At 37.5% G+C, this 24,870-nt stretch overlaps 3 protein-coding genes and 1 long non-coding RNA gene across 5 annotated transcripts; all 4 read left to right on the top strand.

Annotated features, from left to right (window-relative positions):
- The first annotated feature begins 1,125 nt into the window (after positions 1–1,125).
- On the top strand, positions 1,126–3,268 carry LOC110772205 (uncharacterized). Its single transcript, XR_015826216.1, has 4 exons — positions 1,126–1,338; positions 1,845–1,891; positions 1,990–2,034; positions 3,051–3,268. It is a non-coding gene; the product is annotated as an uncharacterized LOC110772205 (long non-coding RNA).
- A 4,237-nt stretch (positions 3,269–7,505) lies between these two features.
- LOC110755952 (GDSL-like Lipase/Acylhydrolase superfamily protein) lies at positions 7,506–9,325 on the top strand. The gene is made up of 5 exons (XM_021957279.2): positions 7,506–7,834; positions 7,923–8,050; positions 8,225–8,467; positions 8,574–8,823; positions 8,927–9,325. Exons 1-5 carry the CDS (start codon positions 7,540–7,542, stop codon positions 9,145–9,147), a joined length of 1,137 nt encoding a protein of 378 aa, XP_021812971.2. The 5' UTR covers positions 7,506–7,539; the 3' UTR covers positions 9,148–9,325.
- Positions 9,326–9,816: 491 nt separating this feature from the next.
- Positions 9,817–11,462, top strand: RAD52-1 (cobalt ion binding protein). The gene is made up of 4 exons (XM_021957237.2): positions 9,817–10,193; positions 10,290–10,327; positions 10,425–10,519; positions 11,111–11,462. Exons 1-4 carry the CDS (start codon positions 9,907–9,909, stop codon positions 11,252–11,254), a joined length of 564 nt encoding a protein of 187 aa, XP_021812929.1. The 5' UTR covers positions 9,817–9,906; the 3' UTR covers positions 11,255–11,462.
- A 7,519-nt stretch (positions 11,463–18,981) lies between these two features.
- On the top strand, positions 18,982–24,337 carry LOC110755917 (RNA-binding (RRM/RBD/RNP motifs) family protein). Of its 2 annotated transcripts, none has more exons than XM_021957240.2 (6): positions 18,982–19,627; positions 19,810–19,942; positions 20,541–20,685; positions 21,168–21,204; positions 22,405–22,732; positions 22,882–24,337. In XM_021957240.2, the coding sequence occupies exons 1-6, from the start codon at positions 19,445–19,447 to the stop codon at positions 22,920–22,922; spliced, it is 867 nt and encodes a 288-aa protein (XP_021812932.1). In that variant the 5' UTR covers positions 18,982–19,444; the 3' UTR covers positions 22,923–24,337. The 2 variants fall into 2 exon arrangements, with proteins under 2 accessions (XP_021812932.1, XP_021812933.1); XM_021957241.2 differs by having other exon boundaries at positions 22,862–24,337.
- The last annotated feature ends 533 nt before the right edge of the window (positions 24,338–24,870 follow it).

Genomic DNA, 24,870 nt, shown 5'->3' with positions numbered 1-24,870 from the left:
CCATTTTAATGGAAAAAATCACATCCAGTCCAGCCCACCAAACAGGGCCTTAGTTGACAGCCTTGAGACTGAACTTTATTGGTGACAAATCAAATGCATACGTATTAAATACCAATTAATCTATTTAAGGAGAAAAATTACAACGGGGATAACACTATTTTGCTACATTTGACCAATAATGCTATCCTACTTTGAAGTATTATCACGCATGTCATGTCGTCATTGGCCGGGATAGCAGAATAATGATATCCCTGTTTTATAGAAGTCTTTCTCCTATTTAAGGGTATTTATCACAGGTGGTCCCTAAATTTTTTAAAAGTCCTTATTTTAATCCTCAGACTCTCAAATCAATCAATATGGTCATTCATCTTTTAGCCTACGCATTAATTTGGTCAATGATATTGTATTCCAACAAAACTTGTAGCAAAATTGGTCACGTGTCATCACGTGACCAAATTTAAAGGGATATTGAAGTTTTTGCTCAATAAGGACATATTCTCTTTGGTTAGGGTTTATATTTGGGATCCAACAAGGAATACATGAGCTTTACTTTGTGTAATGGGTGGATAGATTGTAGCTTGACTTTTTCAATTTAACATGTTGGCGAGAGAATTTTACCATCTACAATTGTTCTAGTGATGAGCATTAATCTAATCTTACTTTGTAAATAATCTCCCCTTTTATAAACTTGTGGAAGAAGTATCATATTAATGATAATTAATCAAGTGGAAGAGAACATTAAAGCCTCACCATTTACAAGTAAGTGCTCGGTTGACATATTGCTTGGAGCCTAACAAATTCATGATTACCCATTTGTTACCGCATGTCAACTCTCTCTTGAATTTTGAAAAGCGCATTTGACATTCGTAGTCTTGAATTTCAAAACTCCACTTCAATCAATATAATGCACACATAATTAATTAATCTGAAAAGAAAAAGAAAATATACAAACTAATTATACAGTCATTGTCAAATATTTTAGACAGCCGACCATGTCACCAAATCTCTCTAGAACTACTTTTATATATACATACTAATCTAATTCTTTTTAGAAATTAATTTCCTTGATAGTCAAGGAAAGGGGTCAAAAGAAGGGAAAATTCTACGGTGGGCGTGGCGCATGGATGCGCCCACTGTTATAAGCCATTGGATGAATAGTTGGTGATGTGGAGTTATCCACACCGTTGAGTTAATTACCGGATAAATCGGTTGTTGTAGGTAAAAAGAATAAAAAAAGCAGAAACTCTCCTTTTCAAGTCGAGTTAGGGTAAGGTTTCTCTTCTCTCTCTTTCCTCTCCTCCTCCTGTGACGACGAGACAGCGACTCCTCTCCTCTCAGGTATCTCTCTCTTTCTTCTCCATAATTGTCTCTCTCATCTCTATATCTCATGGTCTCTCAATTTCCTTCCCAGGCTTCGTTTCTAAACCAAACCCATACCAAAAATCTCAGCCCCAATCTAAACCCCCATTTTGCTCAATCCCTGCCGTCTATCTCTCTCTCTCTCTCTCTCAATCGTTTCAGCCTTCACTCTCCGTCTCACTCGATTCTCTTTCTCTATAGCTCTGGCGTGCTCTCTCTCTCTCTCTCTCTCTCTCTCTCTCTTAGATATGAGCACCAAACATGGGTGGGCACAAATCTGTGCGTGATGGGAATCCTTTGAAATAGAAAGTTTGGGGTTTCAATTTTGTTAAATTGAAACCATCTTAGCCAGAAAGTTTAGTGATGGGCATTCTTATGGGCATCACTCTCCCTATGCCAAAAGATAATTTTAATTATTCAAGGTTTGAGTTTTCTAATTTATATTGTAAGTTTTAGGTTTTAATTTTGGGCTATGGTCTGTGCAGGTTTTGATCTTTTTAATTTGTATTTGGACCATTAATTTGGAGACAAGGTGATGATTTCATATTAGTGTTGAACTAGATGCAGATTTAGTAATGTCAGCTTCTCTTGCTCTGCTAACTCTCTCTGATTCAAAACTTCACTTCACAGGCGCTCCTCTATCTCAGCTAGCTCCCTTTCTCATATCAATATCAAGTACGAATGTGGTTGCTTCCTCCAATTCCTCTGTATTTCAACTTGAATTTATAGAATTAGGTTTTGTTTGCTGTAAATTTGGGGCTTTTGTTCTCATTGAGCTGTAGGAGGTTTGTGGGGTAAATTGAAATGCTTGATAGAGGATTTTAAGGGGATGCATGATGTTGCAGATATTATTTTGCCTTGTGTTATAAAATATCTCAGCTGCTTGGTCTTTTAACATTCTCCTTGGCTCAGAATCATTTTTGGGCGTACTTGTGATCATGAAATGAAATCTTGGTTGATGGGGGTCAGATTATTTTTTTCCTTAGGAAGGATGGGGTAAATTAGTTCCTCTGTTTTTCATTGGTGATGTTACTTCTTGTAATAAACTACCAATTAGCTTATTTCAACAATGTTAAAAGTGGTTTGGTTGCTGTTGATGTAATTTTTTTGTAATAAATTCTGATGAAATAGGCAATACATTCATTATAATTGCTTTCTTTTGAGATGATTGGTTTTCTATGGTGTGGCCCTTTTTCGGGTCTGCAATATATAAATTTATGATAATCTGGTTGCATTCTCTCTCTCTCTCTCTCTCTCTCTCTCTCTCTCTGTTTTGGTATGTTTTTAGCGTGAAATTACATCTTTTTCTCTTTTGAATATAAATTTGGTCTGTTTTTAGTTGGTCAAGTATTTATAAGCTCGAAACCAGTTAAAGTTCGAATTGTGAATGATGAGATTTCCATTTAATTTGAGGGATAAGTGATTCATGACCCTGCAATTATAGTTTTAGGAGCTAAATGCAAGGATATATAATTTTTATTGCTCAAAATTTAGGATTTTTTCTATTAAATTAGGCTTGTCGAATTAGGGTTTCTAAATTGAATTGGGGGTTGAGGTAGATGATTTTTTCTGTTAAATTAAGGCCATCAAGGTGGTTGAGAGTTAGTTTTCAACTTTGATTTTAATTTCAAGGAGCTGTTTGATCGTTCTGCATATTATAAAGTTCTGATGGCGATCTGTTTTTTTTTTAGCGAAATTGATGAGAATTCTGGCCGAATAACCGAAGAGATAGAGAAGTGCAAAGAGCAGAGTCTTGAGAAGAAGAGAGGCTTAGAGGAAGCCAAAGAACAAGTTGAGAAAGCTGCTTATGTAGTTTTAGAGATGCTCAACAACAGAGGATAGATTGTAGAGTGAATGTATTGAACAATACTTTCAATTACATGAATGAAGTTTATGTTGGCTTTGATGAGGATATAGTACCATTGAGAATAAGCTTTTAAAGTAAATTTGACTGTTATATCATAGTTTATGTGCCAATTGAAACAATCATCCCATTAGCATTGTGAATGGGCATTGTACCATAAAGTTGTATTTTCAGATTAGTGTATGTATATTGCCATGTTATTGATAGTCTTTTCAATTTTGAGAAAGTATATACAATATGTGATTTGTCAATGTAATTGACAAACAGCCAGTTCCATTTGCATTCCAGTCGTGCAATTGACAAACAAAGTAGTACTATTTGCATTCAAGTCGAGCAATTGCCATTATCTGTGCACAATTAATTGAAAATGTAAATATAATATGTGATTTGTCAATGTAATTGACAAACAGGTAGTGTAATTTGCATTCCAGTAGTGCAATTGACAATCAAAGTAGTCCTATTTGCATTTCAGTCTTGCAATAATTGTTATCTTTGCACAATTATGAAACATAGAATCTCTCACTAATGATAAATCCTTCATAATTAATTGTATGTTCAAAAGGTTGTAATCTATGTGCAAAAAAACTTAGTAGAATTCATAAAAACATTGCTTAATAGTGAGTGACCGGTTAAATGGGTTGCTCCAAGTTAAAAAAAGGAAAAAAAAAGAAGAGAAATCTGAAAAGAAAGAAGGCTTTCCTGCGACTTCTATCTCTTCCTCTTCTTGGCACTTCTATCTTTTTTTCTTCACACGACTCGTGTCTCTTCTTCTCTCTCTTCTTTAGTTGGGCTTGTTAAAATGAAGGTTTGATTATTCAAGAATAGAAGAAAGGAAGGGAAGAGAGAGAGAGAACAAAGAGAGCAATAGAAGAAAGAAATCAAAGCTTCTGTATATTTCTCAATCATCTGAGCAGTACAATTGTAAGCTTATATATTCTTAGCTTAGCTTTTGCTTACTGTAATTTGTTTGATGCTATAGACTTATTATATAATGATGTCAAATATGATCGTGTATTGTTCTATCTCAATGGGTTCAATTAGTTAATTCCAAAGGAAGTGACCATAAGATGGAAAGGGCACTGATAGATTGCCTCACCTAAGATGAAAAGGTAATAATGTAATTGACAAACAGTTAGATCGAAAATGCAAAGGAATAATGCAATTGACAAACAGTTAGTTGGAAATTGCAAACGAATAATGCAATTGACAAAAAATTCGTTGTAAATTGTTCCATAGAATTGTAAAACCCATCCGTAATCTTGTAATATTGTAATTTACAAGGATAAAGACATCTAGTACAATATTAAGGTAACTAGGGACATTAGGACAATAAATTGAGTCCTTATACGTGTAAACACAAACGTTTACTATATTAAGGTCTTGTTTTACTCGGTTTTGGACAATTATGTTCCATATGATTGTAAAATGCGTCCTTAATCTTGTAATATCGTAATTTGCAAAGATAAAGACATGTAGTACAATATTAGGGTAAATGGGAACATTCAGAAGGTAAATTGGGTCCTTAGTATTGTAAACATGGATGTTTACAATATTAAGGTCTCGTATTACTCTATTTAGGATAGTTATGTTCCAGGAGATTGTAAAACCCATCCTTATTATGGTAATTTCGTAATTTACAAAGAGATAGACATGTATTACAATATTAAGGTAACTAGGGACATTGAGAAAGTAAATTGGGTCCTTATACGTGTAAACACAAACGTTTACTATATTAAGGTCTTGTTTTACTCCGTTTTGGACAGGTATGTTCCATATGATTGTAAAATGCATCATTAATCTTGTAATATCGTACTTTATAAATATAAAGACATGTAGTACAACATTAGGGTCAAGGGGAACATTCGGAAGGTAAATTGGGTCCTTAGTATTGTAAACATGAATGTTTACAATATTAAGGTCTCGTATTACTCTATTTAGGATAGTTATGTTCCAGGAGATTGTAAAACCCATCCTTATTATGGTAATTTCGTAATTTACAAAGAGATGGACATGTATTACAATATTAAGGTAACTAGGGACATTGAGAAAGTAAATTGGGTCATTATACGTGTAAACACAAACGTTTACTATATTAAGGTCTTGTTTTACTCGGTTTTGGACAGTTATGTTCCATGTGATTGTAAAATGCATCCTTAATATTGTAATATCGAAATTTACAAAAATAAAGACATGTAGTACAATATTAGGGTAAATGGGAACATTCGGATGGTAAATTGGGTCCTTATACTTGTAAACTCGGATGTTTACAATACTAAGGTCTTGTATTACTCTTTTATGGATAGTTATGTTCCAGAACATTGTAAAACCCATCCTTAATCTTGTAATATCGTAATTTACAAAGAGAAGGACGTTTAGTACAATATTAAGGTAACTATGGACATTAGGAAAGTAAATTGAGTCCTTATATGTGTAAACACAAACTTTTACTATATTAAGGTCTTGTTTTACTCGGTTTTGGACAGTTATGTTCCATTTGATTGTAAAATGCATCATTAATCTTGTAATATAGTAATTTACAAAGATAAAGACATGTAGTACAATATTAGGGTAAATGGGAACATTCGGATGGTAAATTGGGTCCTTATACTTGTAAACTCGGATGTTTACAATACTAAGGTCTTGTATTACTCTTTTATGGATAGTTATATTCCAGAACATTGTAAAACCCATCCTTAATCTTGTAACATCGTAATTTACAAAGATAAAGACATGTAGTACAATATTAGGGTAAATAGGAACATTCTGATGGTAAATTGGGTCCTTATACTTGTAAACTCGGATGTTTACAATACTATGAATTAGGTGAACCCTAATGTTGTAATCATAGTTCAAAAACTTGTAAACAGCTGCCCAAATCTTGTAACTTATAAGTTTTAGGATCCTCTTACAATGTTATGGTACTCTCATATCTAAACTACTGTAAATCACTATCCAATCATATGCCAATTGCCAAACAGGAAGGGCATAATTGCATGACCCTTATGCAATTACATTTTCAAAAAGTGGAAACTTGATAACTTGTATAACCGGTAACCAATTTTTAAAAAAATCTAGGAGCATCATAAAGGACAAATGGTGCATGGGTGCACCTGGTGCACTGTAGAAGGTGCCCAAAAGAAGTAGAATTAAGAGTTAGTGGGGTCAAAAGGAACTAGCTATAGTATGATTAGGTGGTTGATCACCCTACCCCAAGGGCTTTCATCTTCCATACCTTTTCTTAATTGCATTGTTCTTAGACTTTTTGTAAGCAGAACTAAAGAAAGGTGAATGATATATATATATATAGGCCTTTAGACTTTTTGTCAGAAGCATAGAGAGTAAGTATCATTACATTTTCCTCCTATTGTTGATGTTGCTTTAATTAACTATTTAACTATGGAAACCCTCTTGCTACTTGCTAGTGATTATTGTTTAGCAACACATTAGGGGTCCCCTTGGATCGCTTAGGATACGCCACATGGCAATCTCTTGGACAACCAACCATCAACATTGTTTGGTTTGTGTCGGCATAAGAAATGCTTGTGAGTGGGAGACAACCAAAAGTTCCTTGCTTACTTCCATCTTCTAATTCAGAAACGGCAAGGGAAAAAAGGATGAGCAATTGAGTTTCTCCCGTAACAAATTGAAGATTTGACCGTCTGTATTTTTCTTTTCTTTTTGTGTCATCATTATGTAAGTTTTCAGGTGGGAAGAGGTTAGGCCAGTTGATTAGAGCAGTGTGTTCTACCTTGTTAGGTTATAAACCTCTGACTGAAATTGTTCAGTTTTTAGGTTCAATTTCAAGGATTTTCTATGCATAACTAACATTTAGTTTAGTGATATTTCTCCAAATATTAGAAAAGAGCGTCAAGTTCTAATTGCCTTTGTAAAAATTAAAAAAAAGTAAATAAATAAAATAGTGAGCACCAAAAAGAAAATTCAGATTAAACCTAGCTATACCTTTTGAATTATACATGTAAATAATTTGATGGGCGATGGTTACGAGTTACAACACATGAATCTCACGTAACAAGGGATAAAAACATGTGAGTCTGTGATATGACCTCATTTGATAACATGCAAAGAAGCAAAAGAGATAGAGGAACCAGATCCCAGAAAGAAGATAAAAGGCAAAACGGACGACAAAAAGACAACCCCAAAAGGCATCCAAAAGCACGTTTTATGGCTTTGCAAATTTGGAAATGCTTGCGTAACTTACATGTCATAACTAGCCGTTTCGTAAAAATGGAATGGATATATATAATAAAATCACCTCTCTATCCTTTCCCACCTTAATCTGTGTTGTTGAAGTGAGGATGAATAATATGGGTGGTAAGAAGAGGATTTGTGATGAAGGGGAAGGTGTGTGGTTGGGCAGTAGTGGGCTGATCATGATGATTTTAGTGGTGCAATGCTCAACAAGTATTGGGTCAGTGTCAGCAGCAGCGCAGGTTCCAGCAATGTTTATTTTTGGGGACTCATTGATTGATGTTGGCAACAACAACTACCTTGGCTCCCTTGCAAAATCCAATTATTATCCTTATGGCTGCGATTTCAGGGCAGGCCCTACTGGCAGATTCTCTAATGGAAGAACTGTTGTCGATATGCTTGGTCGGTACATACAGACAACAGGCTACAGCTACACTCATGTATAATTAATATTATTTCATTTTCTCATGGGTAATTAATTAATCTGCAGGAAATTTGCTGGGTCTTCCATATGTTCCACCCTTTGCAGATCCTAATACAACAGGAACCAGAATACTTGGGGGAGTAAATTATGCTTCCGCAGCTGCTGGCATACTTGATGAGACAGGCCAACACTTTGTACGCTTGTCACATGTTTACACATATATCTACACATACTTGTGAAATCTATAGACCATTGATTCAGTTCATTTTGTTAAAAATATACACGATTTAAATTTATAGTCAACATTTATCTGCCAATATATACAAGCGTGACATATAAATGATCCACACACATGAATGAATTCACAGGGACAGCGGTATAGCCTTAGCCAGCAAGTGCTGAATTTTGAGACCACCTTGGATCAGTTAAGACGGATGATGAGTGGAGCTAACATGACCCAGTACTTGGCTAAGTCCATAGCAGTTTTGGAGTTTGGAAGCAATGACTACATCAACAACTACCTCTTGCCTTCCCTCTATTCTTCCAGCTACATTTACACTCCTCCTGCCTTTGCCAACCTTCTCCTTAATCGCTATACTCAACAGATTCTGGTACTAGATCTAGACTCCTTGTTTATTTATTCAAATCTTTTTTTTGTTTGTTTTCAACATCTATTTGTCGTTCATGAGATTTGAAATTAATATTGTTACGTTGTAGGCATTGCATAGCTTTGGATTAAGGAAGTTTATGCTAGCAGGAGTTGGGCCATTGGGGTGCATCCCTAACCAAAGAGCCTCGGCCCAGCCCGGAAGGTGTATGGATTATGTGAATCAGATCCTTGGTAGCTTCAATGAAGGGCTTAGATCACTGGCCAACCAACTCAACACCAACCATCCTGGAGCCATCTTTGTCTACGCCAATACTTATGCTGCCTTTGGTGACATGCTTAACAATCCTGCCCTTTATGGTAACAACAACTACTTATAATTTTCGTTTTAACGACACTAATAAGGATGCAGTTAAAAGTATATAATACATGGCATTGGCAATTTGGCAATTTGGCATGGCAGGGTTCAGTGTGATTGATAGAGGGTGCTGTGGAATTGGGAGGAACAGAGGGCAGATAACATGTCTTCCATATTTGGTTCCATGTGCAAATAGAAATCAGTACATTTTTTGGGATGCCTACCACCCAACTGAAGCTGCAAATGCCGTCCTTGCTTGGCGGGCTTTTAACGGCCCACCCTCTGATTGCTACCCAATCAACGTCCAACAAATGGCTCTCATCTGATCACCATACTTATCATTTTTTCTTCTAAACCCTTTATTTAGATTGATGTTTTCCAAGAATCAGATGCCACTTGAGCATCGTTAGTGCTGTCTTATAAGTATGATTTGTTTGAATTGAACCCAAAATTCAATAACTAAAGTTCCCATTTCTTTTAAATAAAATTTTCAACTTCATTTCACCGGTAAATTAGATGAAGACCTAATTACGTTTTATACCTTCAGGTTTTATGGCGAGTTTACCGTGAGGTTGTAAGATAAAATCAATTTAAGTCGCCTATCAATTTGACCATTTAACCTTCCGTTAAATTGGTATTGTGACGCCTACATTTTTCATATGATGTGTGAACAAATAAAAAAAATAATTCAATTTTTTCTAAATTCTAAATTCTTAAAATAAAATAAAAAATCTGTCCTTAGGAGGTTTTAGGAGAAATTTTTAAATGTTCCAGGTACACCACGTGTTTGGTGTACCATCCAATAAACATAGAACATGTGGAATTATTATTCAACTTACTGCATTTCTTCTTATGACATGTGGTGGACTGCATTGGACATATTCCATATGTCTTCCGTCTATTGGATGGTACACCAACCACGTGGTGTACCGGAACACTCAAAAATGGGATTGAAGTGAAAGACGACCCCAAAAATCAGGGAAATAGTATTAATTTGTTGTCAAAAATTTGGCAAGTCAAGTGAGACAGGGCCGAGAGGGTTTTGCTGTTTGTTTGTGGGTTTTGTGCTTCCTTTGGAGAGAGGAATGGCGCAATCAGTCGCTTCTAAATCCTCTATGTTGAGATCGCTGTGTGTAGCTGTGGGTGAAGGCTCACCGTGGCGGCGTTCCTACGCCAAGTTGGCCTCTTCTTCTAATGCGGAAGGGCGGAGGGAGAAACAAGCAGAAGAAGAGGCAGAAGACGACGGCTTCGCAGTGAGCTCGGGAATCAGCAGACCCCTCTCTGAAATCCTCAAGCAACTCAACAAGAAAGTCCCTGATTCCCTCGTCAAAACCCGCTCCGAAAGTGGCTTTACCTCCAAATACATCCCCTGGTATTACTTACTAAAATATAATCTTGTTTTAATTTCAAAATCTTTGTGACAGAAAAACAAAACAAGTCTGAATCTGGCCTGATATTTACATTTCAGGCACATTGTTAATCGGATTATGAACTTGCATGCTCCAGGTAGGCACCACCAACACCACCACCACCACACCAGGCTTCATATTCCCAAATTACTTCCAATTTTTCATTTTTTTTATTGCACATGTTTTATTTGTAGAATGGTCCGGTGAGGTCCGCAGCATCACTTACTCTGCTGATGCCAAGTCTGTATCTGTTGTTTATCGTGTCACGCTCTATGGCACTGATGCTGAGGTACAACAATATTCATATTTCCATTTCTTTTCCTCTAACCTTTTAATTTTCAGTGTTGGAAATTATAAATTCACAATTGTCTAAGCAATCTAGAATATTCCCATTACATGTACTTTGCATATGTATCTTCTATCTAAAAATGAATGAATGGGATGCCATGAACTATCTTTTCTTTTCAGTGAATTTAGAATTCAGTTGTCCTAAAATGGGAAAACCTCATTCGTTTGGTTGTATATTCTGTGATCTTGGTGTTCATCAGAAAACTTATACAACTGTTTCTTAATTTCCTTTTTAAAATTTTATTTTTAATCTTCTCTCCTGTGTGATCTATGTGTTGGATAGGATAGTTGCATATGTACCTGTCTTCTTTATGTGCTAAGATATTTTCAATAAAAAAACTGGGATGGATGTTCTACTGGTTGAAGTAAGGACTCCAGGCACTTCCACAGGTTTCGTAAATTAAGAAATTTGTGGAAGCTCCTTTAAATGAGCTTCAGAAATGTTGAAAAACCAAAAAGAAGAGAAAAAGATTGTAAGGTTTGGCACGTATCTGACTTGTTTTCCTAACTATATGCTACTTGTTTCTGCCAGATCTTTAGGGAGTCGACCGGCACTGCTTCAGTAGATGACACAAGTTTTGGGGATCCTGTACAGAAGGCAGAAGCAATGGCATTTCGTCGCGCTTGTGCACGTTTTGGTCTTGGGCTTCATCTTTATCACGAGGATTTGTCGTAGTTGCACATAGTGCTTGTGCTATGAAGTACAGGCTTCTTTGCACTTTTTGGTGTTATTTTTGTTTTTGTGTTGGTAGAGTTCGAAACGGATGCGACCCTGTCATACTCGAAATGCGAAAGTAAGGAGTGACTTATACTCATCTTATTTGGACTCCCCAAACAATGTAAACATGACACTTATCAATATCTAGGATGCTTACCTTTCTGTTTCTGCTTCTTTATTCAAGCTTCTTATATCTGTAACTAAAACTCTACTTAAGGTGAGTTGATCATACGGATTTAGGTGGTTCCACTTAGTACTCTTAGATGTCTTGGCTCTCTTCTCATATGGCTAGGATAATTAAGAGAACCAAGACGTCTAAGCGAACTAAGTGGACTTTTTGTTAGAGAAAATGAAAAGCTAAAGGTTTGAGGTTTGAGGTATTTTCTTTGAAGAATATGTTTACATTGTTGAAATGAAAAAGTAATTGGCATGAGTTTAAGCAAGATAAGTTGAAGTGACACGACTGACATTCAAGCATTAGTCCCTGTAAGTAAGATAGGAGGTGAAAATGTTGTATTTTGGTTTTTATTTTTTATTTTATCTCAAGTTATATTTAGCATAGTCCTTTGTTCACTTTTCTATTAGTCATGGAGGATTTACTTGTTGAAAAAGAAAAGGTTGTATCCTGGAAGCTGCAGCCAGACCATGGTCTTAGGGTGGCAAAGCTATCTGGAAGGACTGCTTGGGAACCACCACCATGGCTGAACTGAAGATATGGTATTGTTTTCTTCTTTAACATTGGAGTCTGATTCCTAACAACTGCTTAATTTGATTGCCTTGCCATTGAAGGCCTTGCGCAACTTCAAGAGAGGTAGTCAAATGGGAAGGGAGGGACGAGGGAGACGTGCTCTCTTGTCTGATGGGCCTGCAAATCAGTGTTCCTGACTAAGGATTTATTGACATTTGTGGCTTGGCCCAAACCAGTTGTGGTGTGGTGGTGGTGTAACTCTTGCCACATCAATTAAAATGTTTCAAGAAATTATAAAAGAAAAGAAAATATTAAATTAATTTTAATTGATATGGATGTCTATCTTATTTGCTACATAAGATGGTATGTGAATGTGGTAAGAATAACATTATTCTTTGTTTATTCAACTCAAAAAATGCAAATGTAATGTGACAACAACCTCTTATTCAATTGGGATGAAAACTCGAATAGAAAAGTTGAGCGATGAATTTATTATCGGGTGAAGGCACTAATTGTTCTTGAATTGAGTAGAATTTCAATTAAGTATTGAAACCAAACATGTGTGCTTCTTTATGTTACCTTTGGACGAAAATGGATGAAACCTAGCTAACTCTTGAATTTCGATGAAGAGTTAGTACAGTAACAGTATGAATGAAGGAATGAAGCCAACAAGGCTAGGGGCATAGGGCATAGGGCATAGGGCATAGGGCATAGGGGGGTGGCAATTCACAGTAAGGAAGGAAGGGAAGTGGGGCCCCATGCAAGTGTTTTAGTGAGCTGGAAGTGGTGTGGGGGGTGGTGGGATAAAAGAAAAGATAAAGCAGCCCTGCATGAGACAGGCATGTGTATTTGTGTTATCAGTTGGTAACAATACTTCTGTGTCACTGCTGCCTCCTGTTTTTGCCTCTCTTTCTCTCTCTCTCTCACTCTCACCACTTTACGCAGAGTGAAACACTTAATATGAAGAAAAAAAAGAACAAGTGATTGTGTCTATGTGTCTGTGTGTGTGCGTGGGTGACAGTGGGTATGAGTTGGATATGGCCATATCGGTCATATCGGAAGGAAGGAATTGAATGGATTGTCACTTTCTTTGGTCAAAGCAATTGGAAGACAGCTGCCCCAGTTGCCAGATAATACCTGCTACCCGACCTTTTTCCCTATTAAGTTTTGCTGCCCTATTCCTTACCCTCTACCTCTACATCTTTAATAATCTTATCGCACTCGTCCATTATGCATACCTTCCTCTTCCCCTCCATCCGATGGTTGATATGTAATGAAACAAGGACAATACGACAGAGCACTATATATATATATATATAAATGAATATGAATATGAATGATGATGATGGTAGCACGTAAGGATGCTCTTCATTTCATATCATACATAACATAATCGTAATTCTCAAGGGATTTCTGGTGGCCCATATTCTCCAAGTACCAGCATCATCATCAGCAAAGGTTTTAGTTTTTGTTTAAAGCTTGCTTAGCTTTTTGCTCTTTCCTAACTGCCCTTCCTCCCATATCTTATTGCTTAAATGCCATGCCCTTCTCTTCCAAATCCCAACCCATCTTAACACAACCACGGGCCTTGTTGGACTTACAAAACTATAATTTTCAACACTAGACATGTTACTAGCCGCAGAACCACAACAAAGCCGTTGCCGTGCCAAATACAATTTCTGTAATTAATTTAAAGCTCGTTTGATAATCATTTCATTTTTACTGTTTTTGAAAATTTAAAAAATTTAAAACATGTTTGGTAACAATTTTCATTCTCTATTTTTGGAAAAAGAAAAACTATTAACCTTTTTTTTTTTAAACAACTTGAAAATGTATTTTTTGTCATCCTTTCTCATTCAACAATTTTTCATCAACACATATATATTCCACTTCATTTACTAAAACTCAGTATTTGTGACCTCCTAACTTGAGCATGGCCACTCGACTCTTGCGTTTGGCCACGAACCCTAGGTCGTGTCTTCTTTAGGGGTGGACATTTGAACAAGTGAGCTGAGTAAAACAAAAAAGGGGAAAAACACCGTGTTGACAGAAAAAGTCAACCTAGGCTCAAAAATCGAACGGAACCGCTTTGGATAAGCTCCCATCCCGATTCTTGTCTTGAAAAAACCTGTCAAAACCAAACTAGACCGGTTATGTTCAGTTTACTTATTCATTTATATCCAAAATAATTAGTAAGCCTAATTAACTTTCAAATCACATTAGTAAGTCCAAGTAATATCTAAATATTTTAGCACAATTAATACCCATATATCTTAGTTTCAATTTATACTCAACTAAATAACTGTAGCCCAACTTCTTTTTCTTTTCGGTGAACCATAGCAGCTCATGTTGCGCTTCCGTCTTATCTATTTTCCACCTATTTCTTTTTCTTTCTCCTCATCATTATCTCTTCACATCTTTCTCTCTTATTTTATCTCTACTACCTATTTTTCTTTTGTTCCTATTTCTTTCTTCTTCACATCTTCATATATTTATCTTTCCAAACAAAAAATTGGCTGAACTGGAACCAAAACCGCATAGTTCCAGTTTGGTTCGGTTCATCGAGACACTTTCTATGAAAATTGAACCGAACTAGAACCGAAACCACATAGGTCTGGTTTGTATGGTTTTTGTCTTTAAAATTTCAAATTGTTTGGATTTTTGAATTACACTGTAGTAGTTAATGCATTACATTCATGTAAAGGCAAATGGGTGTGGGTTTTTTGACTGGTTTAATCTTGACATTTGTGCACGATCAAAGATGATAATTCATGGGTTGTTAAAGAGGATAGATGTGGCCAAGGGTAAACTGATGAGGTCACGTATCAGAGAGAAGCTACTCTATCTTGGTTGTTGGGATAGTTGTTGCCTTTCTCTTGGTAGTTTTAGATGAGGAGAAGACTTTGGTTGGAACGAAGGCAACATTGGAATTGGCCTAATGCATTGTTGATGTGTGTGTGTGTGTGTGTGTTTTTTTTTTTTTTTGGAAATACTAATCTAATATCAAATGGATAAAGCGACACTTTATTTATGATATTGATGATTTTATTAGGAAAATTTGTGTGTATTTCTTGTAGGAAAAATAAAAAGCTTTAAATGCATTCAAAAGTTTTAAGGCCCTTGTTAAGAATGAAATTGGGAGCACAATTAAAGTTCTTCGAACAAGTGGAGAATATACTTCACAAGCTTTTGAAGGTTTTTGAGCCTTACATTATATTTAGAGAGAACTTACCACATCCTACACACCACAACAAAATGGTGTGTTCGAGAGGAAGAATTGAACAATCCTTAACATGGTGATGAGCATGCTAGCAAAAGAGGAAAAGTTCCAAAGAGTTTATGGCCGGGAGCAGTAAATTGGAGCACCCACATGTTGAATAAAATCCCTACACTTGCAATTCAGGACATGACACCCAAAGAGGCATGAAGTGGAAACAAAATAGTGGTTGAAAGATTTCTCATCTCTAGGGTCTAAAGAAGAACTTCAACTTTATGTTACACAAGATGTCAAAAACCCGCAGTCTAGTCATGTAAGTTGGTTGCTCAATAACCTAAAACAATATCTTTTAACTTTTGCTCACTCGACTCTTCCTTTTCCCCAACCCAAAACCCACAACATATCTGAAAACGCCCTAGAACCAGCCATTCGGCTAATAAACCGGGCTTCTCTCCCCAAGTCCCCTCAGTTATGTTGTGAAGAGCAATCAACTTTATGTTGGGTTTTGTAGATTCCTTGCTTTGAAAGGGTTTAGTCTCATCCTAGTTTTCTAGGGGTTGTTTATTAGCCTTTTGAGGCTGGATTTTGGTAGATCTAAGTATATATGCTACTTTAGACCTCTGTTGCGTGTGTCTTTGCAGTTTTTGGGCTTTTGTGGTAGACCTCTTTCAAATCTCTCTGTTTTGGAGGTGGAGCTTCTAGATTCGGTTTGAAGGAAAGTTGAAGTTTCACCCCAAAACCAATTGGCAATGGGGGGAGTAACCCAATTCTTTATAAGCTTTTGCTAGGTTTCTTAACTTTCCAATGTGGGACTCTTTACCTTCATATTCTCACACACCCCCGCACGTGCATGGCGAATTTTCAAGCCTTTCACATGGACACCACATTTTGGGTGACGTGGAGCACGTGTGATTGTTGGGCTTTCACACGTGGGCTAACCTGCTCTGATACCATGAAGAAACAGTCATTGTCACGAGAAAAACGGTTAACAGAAACAAGTTTAGTAGAGGCTTGAGGGCAACAAAGAAGGTTAGACAAAGAATAAGAGGAGGAACCGTGAACAATATTAGAACTACCAATATGAGATATAGTTAAACCTGTTCCGCCAATGACACCACCAATGGAGTTATTACCACGATATTCTCTGGGAATGTTCAAAGCACCCACATATGGGTAATATGAGAGTTGGCACCAGTATCCATAAGCCAAGAGGAGGATCTAGGTTGCTGAGAGGAAGAAGTAGCCATGGCAGATAAGCGCTGAGTAGGAATGCGACCTTCAAAGGCAAGATTCATGCGGTTATAGCAATCCAAGGCGGTGTGGCCACCATGGCCACAGATTTGACAAAGAATCCGTGAACCAGAAGAAAAGGCAGTAGGACCAGGAGCCATGGAAGATGAGGAAGCACTGCCAGAGAATGAAGAAGAAACACTGCTGGAATAAGAAGGAGCCGCACCAAGAACACCAGCTGTGGAAGAAGAAAAACTACCACGACCACCATGAAAAGAGGAACCGCTAGAAAAACCACTGCCACCACACTGGCCAAACGAGCCACGGCCACGAAAACCACCACTTCCACGTGAAGCAACCATAGCAGTACCTCCAAGGTCAGAACTAGGAAGTTGGACAGACTGGAGCCGGCGTTCAGTACTAAGAAGAAGAGCCTCAAGGGTATCATAAGAAATGGGAGAATCACAAGCTTGGGCAGAGCTAACAGTAGTCTCATATAAAGGACCGACGTTGTTCATGATAATAGCAACAAGATCAGAGTCACTTACAGGGAGCCATAAAGAGCAAGGTTGTCAGCCAGAGAGTTCACCTTGTCAAGAAAGTCAGCAATCGAGAGATCACCGCGAGTAGTTTGCAGCAAGTCACCACGAAGCTGGAGGAGTCGATTTTGATTTTGAGAAGCATACCTTTTCTCAAGAGATAACTAAGTGAGATGCGCAGAGGTAGAACGAGCAACGATGGCAAGCACAACAGGAGAGAGAGACCCATTAAGCTAGGACAACACCATTTGATCATGTTGAATCCAGTCCTCATAAGCCGGATTCACCTTGTCAGTTCGTTTACCAGCATCATTAGAGAGAAAAGCAGAAGGGCAGATACTGGTACTGTCAACATATTTCATAAGAGAGCGGCTGCGAAGAAGCGGCACAATTTGCGCAAGCCATAAAGGGTAGGTATTACGTTCCAACTTGACGGTCAACACGTTGGAAACGTTGGGCATATGAGCAACGAAGGAGGAGCTGTAACTAGAAGTAGAGGTCGCCATAAAGAAGGTTGGGTGTGGAGAAAAAGAGGATAATATATATATATATATATATTTTATGTTAATCAGAAAGCTCTGATACCATGAAGAGATATTATAAGCCTCTAGAATTGTATAGAGGTCGTGTGTATTGATATTGATTATATAATGCTATACAAGAGTCCTACCCTAGTAGGAGATAACTACACGTTACATAATAAAGAGATATACATGATGAGGAGTTGTAATTCTAGGATAAGGACACGTGAGGAATACAATAGATAAACTAAGTAGTAGCATTAGGACTCTCTAGATCAGGATTGGATGATGCACGACTCTCATTAGTATCTATTATCAATAGTTTTTTTTTTCTTGGAATGAAGTGGAGATTTGAAGATGTTGTGATGTTCTCTTGGCGGAAGCTGAGCGGTAATGCCCTCCACTTCGAGGTGTTTCATGTCCCAAGTTGTTTGAGTGATTGTTCTCTACTTGGTCTTCTTGAAGCACTAGTTGTTCTAGGAGTTATGGGTCCTCCTTATATGTACTCCAAGGGAGATGGGGTTTAAGTTGTTATTTTGTACTCATTATCTTACAATGTTTGTGCATGTTTTCTAAATTTTGTGTATTGTAAGAATCTCCTTAGGGTTGTGTTCTTTCTATTTGTCTTTTGAGTATTTGCCATGTTTATCGATGAATCTTACTGTTAAAAAAAAAGCTGGTTGCTCAATGTTGACTTAAAATTGTTTTGTTTTGATAATAATATTGACATTTAAGTTAGAAGAGCATAATGACAAATTTTTGAAGATAAATCCTTGCTTGAAGAGCTACGAGTCAATGACCTAGCCGTCTATCCTAGCCAAACCCAGATAAGTGGTATATGGCATGTCACTATTATGTCACGCACTTGAAAGTTAAGTCCAATTTTATTTTTAAATGATTGATTGTGGAGATTTTAAAAAAAAAAAACATAGAATAGAATTCCCACCACGTAGACTCTAGACAGTAAACAGCTGCTGCTGCAGTTGCCAATTGGACGAGGCTGACCTTTGACTTCCCGCGTGATTGCTGTTTTTCTGATTTCATTCCCTCCCAAAACTTTTTCCGTTCCGTTTCTGCCACTGCTGCTCAGTGAGTCAGTGTGTCTCACGCCTCACCTCACTCCACCAAAAAGTTGACAAAACAAACGCACTTGCTCGGGGGCAAGTTTCGTCATTTTAATGCAAACAGGGGGCAAATTAGTCACTCGTCATCTTTCCCTTAAAAATAATCAAAACGACAGCGACCAGGGACATAATAATACGAACAGAAGCCATTCCCACTCTCATCATTACGCGTGTGGGGACTATGCACCCATATGGGGAATAGGAGATAATTACATATAGAATGATGATTCTGATTCATATAAAAATGGAAAACGTACGAGTGTGATGAAGACGCGCCAGAGGTAGTGCGTGAATAGTTGGTGTACAATAATGTTAAGAGGTGGGGGCTGGTTGTGTATATAATTCATGTCCGTATTATGAGAGGGGCTTTCCTCTTTTTCCAACTTTTGCTTTCTCTTCCCTCCCTTCCCTTCTCCCTTCACTCTCTCTCTCCTCTTTTTTTGATCTCTCTCTCTCTCTCTCTCTCTCTGACCTAATTGTCTCTCTGATCAACACCCTCCTCCCTCACCACCAAATTCCTCACCATCTAAATCTTGTAGAAGATCCCTCTAAATCTAGTGGGACTTGTTCTTTCTTTCTTCTTTTCTTCTTCTTGTTCCACCACCACCACCACCACCACCACCACCAACTAGATCCATCTATTATTAGCTATCTTTGTGCCACAGTGGTAGATAGGGCTCATAATTAGTTAACATCAACAACAACAACAACAGCAAGATATACATAGGGAAAGTTTTGTTGCTGACTGAGAGATCCAGAGACAGCAAGATATATTGTACAAGGAGCTGCTAGCTAGAGATCGATCCCATATTTGTCCTTGAAGATTAAGATGACTCCGGCTAATTTGGCAGGGCAGTTTGGTGATACCACATACACCAAGGTGTTTGTTGGAGGATTGGCTTGGGAAACCCAGAAGGAAACCATGAAGAAATACTTTGAACAGTTCGGTGAGATCTTGGAGGCTGTTGTCATTACTGACAAGGCCACCGGCAGATCAAAAGGCTACGGATTTGTATGTTTTCTTCTTATTTTTCTTTTATCACATGCATTTTTCATCTCATATATCTACACATAATAATATGTACTAATGCTAGCTAGATCTTGAAACAAAACAAGGATTGAAATGGATCATAAAATCAGTATACTTGATTCTTTATTTGAATTTTGTGATAGTGAACTTGTATAATTATACAGGTAACTTTTCGCGAATCCGAAGCTGCCATGAGAGCTTGTGTGGATGCTGCTCCTGTGATTGATGGGAGGAGGGCCAACTGCAATCTTGCTTCTCTGGGAGTTCAGAGATCCAAGCCTTCAACTCCAAAGCATGGTATACCCGCCTTCATTCCTCAATTTTCTTTTATTTTCATATATTTTCTGAATTAGGTATATGCATTATCATATTGGTCTTCTCCAAATATAGGTTATAATTAGTGATCAAATATAACAGATCTGACAAAAGTTTTAGCAAGAATTAGTGTTGCGTGTTTGAGTTGTGGATATTCCTCGCAAGAATTATAATTTGTGTCTTAAAAAGAGCCGAAAATATTCTGGTTTGGAGTAAACTCACTTTCACAGTGAAATACATGCAACATGAATATTCCTAATGAAGGATTAAGTTGTTAATTAGAAATGGTTAAATATCGAACAAGTCCTTTATATCCTTTTTACTAAGTTAATTAGCAACAAAATTACCCAGCTACCATTCCAAAGCATGATACATAGTTTTGGAACCACATGTTTCCTCTTCTTTGAAGCATATCCTTCTCATATATATATATCCTCAGTGGCAATGGGCCAATGGCATGCATGCAATTAACTTTGTATGTTTATGTTATAATTTGTAGAGTGATAGATTTAATCATGAATTAAATTTGCAGTTGGAAATAATTAATAAATTAGGTATGTATATATATATATATGGATAGGTGGTGGAGGAGCAGGGAGGAACTTTAGGGTAATGGGGTCTTTCCAAACAGGGTTCGGAGGTGGAGTCGGATCAGCTTTTCCTTCTGCAGCAGCAACCTTCCCTCATTATGCCATCCAACAAGGGATACCTTACAATCTTTATGGGTATGTATACCATCATCATCAACTATTATAATTAACTATCATGAACATGCTTTCATTTCTACAACAATATGCATCATGTGTATATATGGGAAGCTGCACGTGCATTGCCAACTCATGCACTTCCACCACCCAACCTCATTAATCAAAAGCACGCTCATCCCTCTCTCTCTCTCTCTCTCTCTCTCTCTCTTCTTCTTTTGCATTTGTTCATATCACATGCAGATTAACTCATCCATCCTTGCATCGCATTGCATGTCTCCTACATTTGCAACCTTAGGCATGCATGCATGCGCTATATCATGCATGACATGAACTATTTTATCATGAGTCATGCATGCATACATTATTTTCATGTTCGAGGCTTTTTAAAATAATTTGAAAAGAATATTCGTTTTGGATCTTGAGAGTTAATTATTTCCAAAGCTTTAGTTCAGCTTCTAACTTGTAACTTTTCGATTTCTTTGAACGCTATTCCGTTTCAGGTACTCTCCATACTCACCAGACTACACTTACCCTACGGTTTGTAGACACTTCTCCTTTTTTATTACTTTTACTTTCTTTTCTACTATACAGTTTTCGCTTCTTAGGATGCTCCTGCTTCTGGAAGCCTTGCTACTTTTTCCTTTTCAGGAGGCAATCACTTTTCAAATCTCTCGACATATTTTTACCCTTGGTTTTCCTTTTGTCAAAAGAAACTATTTTGGGAGCTTATTACCGACCCACTAAACTAAACTTAACAAAATTACCTTTTCCATAGTTTTTTAAAACAAACGCGGCTTTCAAATTCATGTCATTTTTTGTCGAGGAATTTAAAAGGCGCGTTCATTTTTTGAAGTATCGGCATTCCTTTCAAATAAAATGAACAAAATAAACTATTTTTCGCTTGATGTAATTGCATTGCATGCCGCAGCATAGAGGAGCACTTCTCTCGACTCCGTTAATTAAATGGGACCGTACCGATAATCTAATTTTTTTTAACCAAAAGATTATAGACTTTAGATGAGAGTTTAACTTCTTCATTATTCGTTATTAAATAGAATTTCCCATAATTAAAGTTGGATTTGTTTACAATGAAAGTGGTTTTTCGCAGATCAGTAGTACATAGTGGCACGTGGTAGTGTACATTTAGCCAATAGGTTGAGAGTTTTTAATTTGGATGGGCTTTCGGGTTGGTTATAAAAATTCTCGAAATTATCGTAGCTGTATATTTACTCTTCCACATTGTCCATATTAGATAAGGGTAACGGGGACATGAATATAGTGGACCAACCGACAGCATATGCCAAGAGGGTCAAGTTGTGAGAAATAATTTAACTTCGTCAATCAAACTCTTTCTTTTGAATCCTTGATTCATTATATTACAAGGACGTGTGGTCCAACCTTCTATCCTATTTACGCTTTCACTCTACGATCTTCACTACTCTCTCTCTCTCTCTCTCTCTCTCTCTCTCTCTCACACACACACACAAAAAGAACCCCAAAAAAAAAACCAGGTCTGATGAAAGTAATGGGGAACCCACAGGATTAGTTTGACGAGTCTTGTATCGTTTCTTGGGTATCGATAAAGTCCAAATTAACGGCCGGTTAGATTTAAAAAACAAGTATGGATATAATTGATTTGTATGTAATTTCACTTTAATTTACTTTAAAGGTACGTAGTTTATTTCGAGTTAGTTATTAATTGTGTTGTGCAATACTGTTGGTATATGCATGGTTCAGAACTACTATGGTTTGTATGGAGGGGCAACCGGGCAGTATCCTATGTACGGGACAAGCCCTGCAGGCGGAATGGTGACGGGAGCTGCCGCGGCTGCAGCTGCATTTTACCCATATCTGCAATACGGATCAGAAGGGAATGGAGGAGCAGCAGCAGCTTATAGTACTACTTCAGGTGTGCAGAACTACGCAACTGGTGTCCAATATCCACACCACCACCACCACCACCTATTCCAGTATTCGGCCTTGAATTCAACTGGTGTTGGAGGAGGCTACCAGCACTATGGTCCTCCCATTTCTCTTGCGCCCTCACCCGCCTTGCAATCGCCAGGTAATTTGTGATTAACCTAGCTAGGCCTGCCCACTTAATGACTGCTAATATTATATATATTTTTTATTTTTTTATTTACAAATGAAATACTTGAGTTTGGTGGAAAGAGGGTACTAATATCTTTGACAGTGTGCTTTGCTGTGCCACAGGCGTAACCATGGCCCTTCCTGCACCAATTCCTCATCGCTAGTCATTGAATCCGAAGTGCGTGCATGGCTCCAATTATTCAAACTCGATTCCATCCTCTTCAGCTGCATATGGCTTCTGAATTTTCAGCAAACCTTTGGCCTAACCATGGTTCACTTCTCCATCTCTTCCTCTCTCTCGCCATCTAACACACAACTTAGCCCAATTTGCAAATGGCATTTGGGCTAGTTAAGCTCTTGCACACATACAAAGCCTCCCATAGGGGCTACATGAAATCATTCTCCACAATTGGCTGGGGTGCATCTCATACTCATGCATTTTCATTTTCCCTTGCATCTTTTTCAAAACACTTTGGGTTCCCTTGAAGAGAACTAAAGCATCTTTCTACTGATCACCAACTCGGGCTATTGGGTATAGCTAAGTTGGAAAAAAAGTTTTTTCTTTTCCTTTTTTTAAAATTTTATAACTTCTTAGCCCTGGAGGGGCTGAAGCAACAAAAGAAAAAACCAACCTCATGTAACTTTTGGCCCAGGAAGGCTAAAGAAAGACATAAAATGGTTTGCAAATATTGTAAATTCAACACAAATAGCAAGCCCTTCACTTGGGATGTCAGTCCTAAAATGGCTAATCCCTCCATCTTCAGCTAACAATCACCTCAAGAAAAAGAGGCGCAGTTTTAGGAAGAAGAAAAAACATGGGCATGGAATGCCCCAATTGTTTTGGCTGTTAACATCTAGTCTTAGGATTTTAGAACTAGCTAGGAGCAGTCAGTCTTTATAAAGCTTTTCCAAGTTTTTTTTTTGGTCAACTTTCACATGATATAATGTGTCTAACCAACCAACCAACCCACCATCTTCCCTTAGGGTAAGGGGAGGAGGGGAGCAAATCACTAACTCTTGTTTATTTCTTGTAAATTCATTGTGGCTAAACTATGGGAGTTTTAGCCATTTCACTAATTTTAGGAGGGACAGAATTTGTGTCTTTTTCTTTTTCTTTGGCATTTTAGCTTTTAGCTAGCTAGCTAGTACATTAATCTCATCATAGTTTTGAGCACTCCATTGATGGATGTGGAGCTCAAAAAGCATCTGCATGTAACCCTCGGGAGATATTTTGGTTCCCTTGGGTTTGTCTCCACTAACGCACCAACCATGGTTAGGACTTAGGTCAACCTCATCTTTCATCTTCTCATCTTCTCATCTTCTCATCTCTCTCTCTCTCTCTCTCTCTCTCTGTGATCATCTTCTACTTGGAAATGGACCTTGATACTCTTTTAATTATATGTATAAGTCTATGGTTTGGATTGTAATTAGGGATCCTATTAAGGACAGTTAAGATTCATTCTCTCTCCATCGATGCTGGTTGAGAATGGATATGCTACTTACTGCTATGCTTTTAATTTGAGACTGTTATGGTTACTCCTTCTGATGCTATTAATTCGAGACTGTTATTTCCTCTTAAGTTCAAATTGTTATGGCCAACTAGCTAGGGTAGGGGAAATGCCCCGTGATTTCTCAAACATTTAGAATTAATGAAACATGACCATATATCACTATTGGGAATTGGTTGATAGCAGAACCCAGTCCGATGAAATAACTGTTGAAGAATATTGAAGTAGAAACTTACTAAATAAAATAAAATACATAATAAATGGTTCCATTACTAATACCATTGGGGCTTTTTGTATAAAACCTCACACATTTCGTCGGGTGGTTAAATGAGGGACAATATCGATGAGGAAATTAAGAAAATTACTATAAATAAATACCCATCTATTCCTAAACTACCTCCATAAGACCTAACCAAACTTACGAACCCATTGAGAGGCCTATAGAGGGGAAATTTTTTTGCCCGCAGGTTGAAGTAGGTAGCCCGAAGCCCAACAAGCCTACCCTGCCCCAATGGTTAGAATAGATTGGCCCGCCCTGCTCTAAGGTTGGGTAGGATTTGGGCTTAGGATTTGAAGCTCACGACCCAACCTGACCTAGGACCGC

This window comes from Prunus avium, chromosome 8, assembly GCF_965620075.1.
Source record: "Prunus avium chromosome 8, drPruAviu1.hap1.1, whole genome shotgun sequence".
NCBI classification, from domain to species: Eukaryota; Viridiplantae; Streptophyta; class Magnoliopsida; order Rosales; family Rosaceae; genus Prunus; species Prunus avium.
This window is presented reverse-complemented; position numbering and strand designations above follow the sequence as displayed.

Bases quoted from the DNA above. Each gene is read 5' to 3' on its own strand.
- RAD52-1 (XM_021957237.2), top strand. From the start codon at position 9,907: ATGGCGCAATCAGTCGCTTCTAAATCCTCTATGTTGAGATCGCTGTGT. The intron at 10,194-10,289 runs GTATTACTTACT...TTTACATTTCAG, and splicing joins ACCTCCAAATACATCCCCTG to GCACATTGTTAATCGGATTA. The intron at 10,328-10,424 runs GTAGGCACCACC...TTTTATTTGTAG, and splicing joins TATGAACTTGCATGCTCCAG to AATGGTCCGGTGAGGTCCGC.
- LOC110755952 (XM_021957279.2), top strand. From the start codon at position 7,540: ATGAATAATATGGGTGGTAAGAAGAGGATTTGTGATGAAGGGGAAGGT. The intron at 8,468-8,573 runs GTACTAGATCTA...GTTACGTTGTAG, and splicing joins GCTATACTCAACAGATTCTG to GCATTGCATAGCTTTGGATT. The intron at 8,824-8,926 runs GTAACAACAACT...TTGGCATGGCAG, and splicing joins TAACAATCCTGCCCTTTATG to GGTTCAGTGTGATTGATAGA.
- LOC110755917 (XM_021957240.2), top strand. From the start codon at position 19,445: ATGACTCCGGCTAATTTGGCAGGGCAGTTTGGTGATACCACATACACC. The intron at 19,943-20,540 runs GTATACCCGCCT...ATATATGGATAG, and splicing joins GCCTTCAACTCCAAAGCATG to GTGGTGGAGGAGCAGGGAGG. The intron at 22,733-22,881 runs GTAATTTGTGAT...GCTGTGCCACAG, and splicing joins ACCCGCCTTGCAATCGCCAG to GCGTAACCATGGCCCTTCCT.